General features: G+C 32.8%; 1 protein-coding gene across 2 annotated transcripts in view; it reads left to right on the forward strand.

Annotated features, from left to right (window-relative positions):
• MEOX2 (mesenchyme homeobox 2) overlaps nt 1–5,607 on the forward strand; it is a 72,450-nt gene extending 66,843 nt beyond the window's left edge. For both annotated transcript variants that reach the window (XM_023216005.1, XM_023216006.1), the window contains one exon: nt 4,207–5,607. In XM_023216005.1, the coding sequence (XP_023071773.1) occupies nt 4,207–4,431 (225 nt within the window). In that variant the 3' untranslated portion in view covers nt 4,432–5,607. The remainder of the gene's footprint in view (nt 1–4,206) is intronic.
• Nucleotides 5,608–7,503: the final 1,896 nt, after the last annotated feature.

Consider the following 7,503-nt stretch of genomic DNA (forward strand, 5'->3'; position numbering starts at 1 on the left):
ATACTATGAAGTCTTTTTACTTATAAATTGACTACTGTCCTACATTAATGACTATATTGACTTATAATTTGGAATTAAATTTGTAGATTTTGTTGGGGGGTTTGCTAATACTGTGATGGTAATAGAAAAATGTGTGTTTTTCCAAAAATCCTTCTCCACTTATTTTAATTCACCCCAATACTTTATAGCATATTTGAAAATAAATCTGAACATATTGACTTTTAGAGTTCTATGTTCTTCCTTCTCTTTTATGTAAGATATGCCCATTATGTATTTGTTGCTATTTTTTGTTTCCTTGCCAATATCATGGAATTTCACTATCAAATATACAATCTAGTTTTTAAATGAAATAGTATATAAGGTATTAGAGTTACTCTATATAATCAAACGCATATTCTTATATGTATATATCTATTCCTATGTATATACATATAGCTACTATTGGCAATTATTCAGTCTTTCTTCAATCTATTTTTAAAAATGAAATGGTAAAATTTCACATGATAGACATAGAAAACAACACAAAATAGGCTATAATATATCTAAAATCAATATCATATTCTTACATTTAGAATTACCTTATTTAGAATTGCCCATAACAGTTTTTATACTGATATTATATAATTACTGTACCACTTCTCCTAGAAAAGGAAATATATGTAGATCTTAAAAAGCATATTTCTCCTCTTTTTCTGCCAGGATTATTTAGACTGAATGTTTCAGCTCTTGGGAACAATGATGATGATCATAACATATGTATTTCTTCCATCTGGAGTTGTCCATGAGAAAATATCCCTATAGGAAGTCTTGAAAGGCTTATGATTCCAATATTAGAAATATGAAAACTGAGGTAGAGAGAAGTAAAATTTTCTCAAATTCACACAAAATGAACAAGTAAAGCCAAGAGTAGAACCCAACTCACGTGCAATAGATCTAATGCAAAATGCAATGTCAAGCTTGCAAAGATAATTGAACTCAGTAGTATAATTACCTAAATTATAGTACAGAAAAATCGTGTCATATTTACAAACCTAATTATATCAAGTGGGAGAATTACCTGAATGATAGTAATCATATGGATGGCGTTCACGTACTCTATATGCTTTATTTTTTTATTCCAAATGCTTTAAAAATAGGAGATTGAAATATAATAGGAACCAAAAACCAAAAAACAAACAAACAAACAAACAAAAAAAACAGAATCTGGAATCAAACAAACCCCAGCCCTCAAGTTTAAATCCCGGCACCATGGTTTTCTTTCTGTGTAATCTTAGGTAAGTCACTTAACCTTTACCTCAACTTTCTCAGATATAATATAAGAATAATGGAAATAATATTTGGAAAACTGTATGAGAATACTGTCTATCTTTAAGTAGGTCTACAATAAAAGGCAATTACTGATTCTTTTGTTTAGTAAGTAATAATAATATGTGAACACCCATCAACTACTTTTTAGTGAATCGTCTTTGTACTATTTTTTCTTATGTTTTATTGTCAAATTGATTACTATATGTTTGGGTAATATATGATACATGAATTTAACCATGGCTCAAAGTGAGGCCAAGAAAAATCCAGAATAGAGAAATATCTCAGTTTGAATATTTCACTGTGAAAGCATGCTGATAGAGCATCGTGATTTGGAGATCACTGATATAATAATGCCTTTGGAAATTTAATATATTTTTCTTCACTTTCTCTATAGCACTATTTACAGAAATTGAGATTATTTCTAAAATGAAAATAGAGAATATTCAAAATATTCCTAATATAGAAGAATGAAACAGAACTATCCCTAGCAGATATAGAGGTTTATTATAAAATTATAATTAATAAGATAATGTGGTTTTGTCACAGCTATAGAAAAAATAATATAGGAACAGAACAGAATATAGCAATAAAGCTATGCATGTATGGAAGCTTGATGTATGAACACAGATGAAACAGTGATCACTGGAAAAAAGCTGAGTTGTTTAATAAATGGACCTGAGGCAATATGTTATCCATTTAAAATAAAGTAAATTTAAGCCTATTCCTCAGACTATATATACTAAAATCAGTACTTCATTGATTAACTACTTCAATTTGAAAGGAAAACTTTTTTTTTTTTTTCTTTTTGAGACAGGATCTTGCTCTGTCGCCCAGGCTGGAGTGCAGCGGTACAACCACCACTCACTGCAACCTCAACCTCTTGGGCTCAAGCAATCCTCCCACCTTAGCCTCCCAAGAAGCTGGGACTACAGGCACTGTGCCATCCCACCCAGCTAATTTTATTTTATTTTATTTATTTGTAGAGAAAGGGTCCCATTGTGTTGGACAAGGCAACCTTTAAAACTCTTAGAAGAAGACACAAATAGAATATCTTAGTGGCCTCAGAAAATAGATTTTTTTTAAAAAAAGAAAACACAAAAACACTAGTCATAAAAGAAACAGTAGATAAATTTAAACATATTAATATTAAGAGTTTCTAATCATCAAAAAATACTCTAAGAAAAGGAAAAAGAAACAGCATACATTGAGAGAAGATAGATAGTAGCAGCCATATAACTGTGGTCTCCAGGGAAGTTCCCATGATATGCTTATCAGAACACAAACGCAAGAATATCTATAGCAGCATTACATATAGAAAAAAAAAAGAATTCAAATATCCATGGACTTTTCGAAAATCCATTCTGTCGTGCTATACTGACAGAATTTGGAATGTTGTACAATGATAAAAAATGAATAAATACAGTCTCTTGAATCAACATAGATAAGGCAAAAAGCCTGCACTTAAGAACATTCCATTGATAAACCTAACAAACAAATAAAATTAAATAGTATATTTTTAAAGTTACGTGTTATGAAAAAAATTTGTTTTCTTTTTTAAGAAAGACTTGCAGATGATACACAAAATTCAGGCTTGTGGTACTTTTAGGTGGGGTAGACAGAGAAATACAATGTAGAAAGAACACTTAGCTTACTAGAAGCTATAATTATGAGAAATGCAATGTTAAAGAAACAGATTTCCTCCTAAACAAGATGCAATAATGCCAATAATATTCTAGTTCTGATAATGGATAGATCTTTAACGTCTGTTTGCTGTTTTTTTTTTTAACACGTATATGTTATATATATATATATATATATATCTTTAAATGTATTAGGCAAATTCGATGAAGCTTTTAAAAGGAGAATATCTGTACAAAGCTGATGTGAATGATGTAGTATATAGTCTTGGTGATTTAACAAATGTTGAGATTTTTTATTGTGACAATATTTTATTTTATTTTATTTTATTTTTTATTTATTTTTTTTTTTTTGAGACGGAGTCTCGCTCTGTCGCTTGGGCTGGAGTGCAGTGGCCGGATCTCAGCTCACTGCAAGCTCCGCCTCCCGGGTTTACGCCATTCTCCTGCCTCAGCCTCCCGAGTAGCTGGAACTACAGGCGCCCGCCACCTCGCCCGGCTAGATTTTTTTTGTATTTTTTAGTAGAGACGGGGTTTCACCATGTTAGCCAGGATGGTCTCGATCTCCTGACCTCGTGATCCGCCCGTCTCGGCCTCCCAAAGTGCTGGGATTACAGGCTTGAGCCACCGCGCCCGGCCTGTGACAATATTTTAAACAAATCACTAGATCAAATATTTGCTAAGTAAAATAAATGAATTAAGGTAGAAAATAAGAAGAATAATTCAAAAGAAGATAGGCTCAGTGCGAGGTGGAATGGTCGAATAAAGATTTGTGAAAGCAGCAGTGGTTTCTAATGGCAGAGAATGGCCTTTCAGATGCCACTTAATCAGTAGCTCTCGGAACATGTTTTAAATTGGTTCAGGAAATGACAGCTAGATGTCAAATCAAAGAAGAACTTAGGAGTGAGGGGGATTTGACCAATACAAATATTACGTTAGCTCCAATTCACAGAAACTCTTTATAGACCCAAGTACTTTGAGTAAATGACAAAGTTTTTGTCTAGTTCCATATTTTACACTGTATGCTATAAAATACAAATACAGTACTTTTTATGCACCTTTTTGAAAGTTTAAAAATTATTATGATTAACGTACAACCTGATTAAATTCAATGTGGATTTATTTTTCTTTTCACTCCTTCATGGTGTCTTTGTATAAGCCTTTGAGGAGCTACTTTTCATTGATGACACTAAGGAGAAAAAAAAATGTCATTTTAATTATCTTTTTTCTTCTGTTTGTTTGTTCCCTTTGGTGGTTGAAGGTGAAAGTCTGGTTCCAAAACAGGCGGATGAAGTGGAAGAGGGTAAAGGGCGGACAGCAAGGAGCTGCGGCTCGGGAAAAGGAACTGGTGAATGTGAAAAAGGGAACACTTCTCCCATCAGAGCTGTCGGGAATTGGTGCAGCCACCCTCCAGCAAACAGGGGACTCTCTAGCAAATGAAGACAGTCACGACAGTGACCACAGCTCAGAGCATGCGCACTTATGATATATACACAGAGGACCAGCTCCATTCTCAGGAAAGAAATGTTGTGATGGCAAGCCTTACCCAAACATCGTTTACACAGAGAGATGACTATGGCAGTGATGTTTACTATTACTAAATCCAGGCATCTCGAATCTGTTTTTCATGATTTATAGAGGGTTTACACAAAGTGCCACTTATTAAGAGCTTCCACAGTGAAGATGGAGAAGGTGAACTTGCTTTGAATATTCCAGATGTGTTTGGTCGTGTGTATGGCAGTGAGCAGGTATGTATTTGCTTTTGCTTGCACTGAAAATTAAATTGCTATCAAGAGCAAACTATGAAACGTTTTTATTCAAGATGCCTCCAAAGTGAAGATGCCGAGGATGAACTTGCATTGAACATTCCAGATGTGTGAGGTCATGTGTATTCCAGTGGGCAGGTATTTGCTTTTGCTTGCACTGAAAATTAAATTGCTATCAAGAATAAACCATGAAACATTTTATCCTGAACAGCCACAGTGCCTGAAATCACTCAAGTGGATAAAAAGTGTATTTTAACTCTGTATATATTACCCTTAAGTCATTTTCCTGTCTTCACTAATTTAGCAATGCATTCATATTAGCTGATGAAAATAGGCACTCACAATGACAACCAGAGCCAGCTTCTTGTCTTTTTTATACATTTTGTCATCCCAGAGACAATCAGTATGTGCTTACCTGTGTTCAAGTAGAGAAAAATACAGTAGAGTCTGATAGGACATATTCTTGTACCACAGACAAAACAAATCTTATGTTGCATTTACTATCAACTGCTGCTAATACATTATTATAAAACTTACCTAGCTCCTGAATTCTTCCTATCTTATAGCTTAAAAAAATTAGGATCATAGGCAAATCAGTTACCTTGCAGAAAGAGCTTTGTATGACAGACATTGTCTTATTTTATATCTGTAAAATATTAGCTGTATGAATATGATTTAATTAACAAGGAAACATTTCTTCCTGATTGACAACAGTGTTAGACAAGGTGCAAAGCAAAACTGATTGCTCAAGTTGATAGAAAACAAAATTCTGAATATCTTCAAATTAAATTCGTTAAAAACACATTATTTTTTTCATATGTGATGTATTCATGCAGAACAACAATCTTTGTATTTTGTTTTTAAAATGTGTTTAATAAATGATCCTTTGTAAATAACTTTGGTCTCCCTACTATAATTTCCTTAATTTTTATAGATTTCAATATCAATAATTAACAAAGTATCAAATCTATTTCACTTGTGCAAATCCAGATGATTATAATTAGTGAGTTATTTACATTTTTTCATTTCTGATTTTTTTATTATGGCAGGAAAAAAATCATTCCTTGTGTAATCAAAGGGTGCCTAAGAATGGAGATATATTAAGCTATTTCTCTAATTTGAAGAATACAGTGAATGGATTTTTGGTGTGTGTTTTATGAAACCACAGATAAAAGCAGGAAAAAAGTATGAAATAATATTATTCACCACAGTGAGGACAATAAAATAGTCATACATTTTTAAAGTTATGTCTGATATATGTAAGTTAATCCAACAGTGGTTTTATAGTCTGAATATGCAGAGCCTCTGATGTGAAATATAAGCTAAACAAGCTAATTAGAGTCCTGAGTCCTAATGGGACTAATGTAAGAAGTAAAGGATACTATTAATCTAATGTATTTTGCGTCATGCCTGATTGCACATGCATAGGGTGCCTGAGTCCTACTTATAACTTTACCACACTGTTTTTCATTTGTTTCATATTCTAAGCAGAAATGCTTGGAAACATTGCCAGCCTTCCTTCCCTGCCACAATCAGAAACAAATACAGAAAAACAATCAGTAAAAATTTCCAAAAACTCATCAGTTAATTGATTTCACTTGCTTTAGAATGAATAGATTGACAAAAATTAGATTCAATATATTTTAACTTAATCTAGCATGATATGTAGAGAGTATTCCAGAAATAAAGTTTTTTTATATCACATTTTCCTTTTGTATAATGCATTTTATCTCAGTAGTTGACAGTATTTTAAAATTAACTGAAAATAGACCATTCAAATTGAAGTCTCCCAGACATGAAACAGACACTTTTCTATTAGTCACTTGAATTAATACAAAGTCTGTTTGTGCTGATGACATCTACTTGGGTGGACTGACTTTCTTATTGTAGAATAGGATTTAAATTCAAAATATCTTGACAAATTGGTGAAGTGGGAAGATGTAAATCAAATTGAGTTCAATAGGGACAAAGTGGAGAATAATTCATTTGAGCAGGAAAATAATTTCCAGAAATAAGAGAAAAGGACCCCTTAGAAGTAGCTAAAAGGAGAGCTAATGGTTGTAGCCAAATAGATGTAAAAATTCCAATGTAGTATGAAAATGAAATAGGAAAAAGGGATTCCAAATAGATATAACATTCAGGAAATAGGAGGCTTTTGTATCATGGCCATATCTTTATTAGAGAATTGTAAGCAATCCTAAAATGAAATTTGATCCAGAGAGCACAAAGTGGTAGGAAAGGCCACATGGCTGACTGAAAAGAGACATCGCTTTCTTTATGATGAATTAAAATGATCTGCCGCATAAGACACCGGACACATTATCACATTGTCAACACACTGACAATTAAACAGGGAAGCCAGAGCAATTTTTACTAGTGGAACTTGCTATTTTTTAAAAGTGTTTCAGTATCCTCCTGTCTTCAAACTGATGCATAGGTTAGCTACATTATACCCCAATATAATTTTAGAATTAAAATTCTTTGAGGAAAATTAAGATATTCTCATGAACTATTTGGGCTTAATTCACTCCAAAGGTGCCAAAAATCTGAAAGAACTCTACCTGTTTTTAATCTACACTGGACTCCTGGCATACCATGGTATCTTATTACATAATGCCCTTTTCATGTAATTCTATCTCAGATCCTGTGGCTCTGTGGAAATTCATAATAGCATGAAAGCACCTTTCTCTGAAAATAGTATGAAATCATGGTTAGGATGATTTTTTTTTTTTTTTTCAGTGGGATTCAGAGGTATGAACACTACAAAATTTTTCCAAAGGCTGATCCACATA

The sequence above is a fragment of the Piliocolobus tephrosceles genome, chromosome 8, assembly GCF_002776525.5.
Source record: "Piliocolobus tephrosceles isolate RC106 chromosome 8, ASM277652v3, whole genome shotgun sequence".
Classification (NCBI taxonomy): Eukaryota; Metazoa; Chordata; class Mammalia; order Primates; family Cercopithecidae; genus Piliocolobus; species Piliocolobus tephrosceles.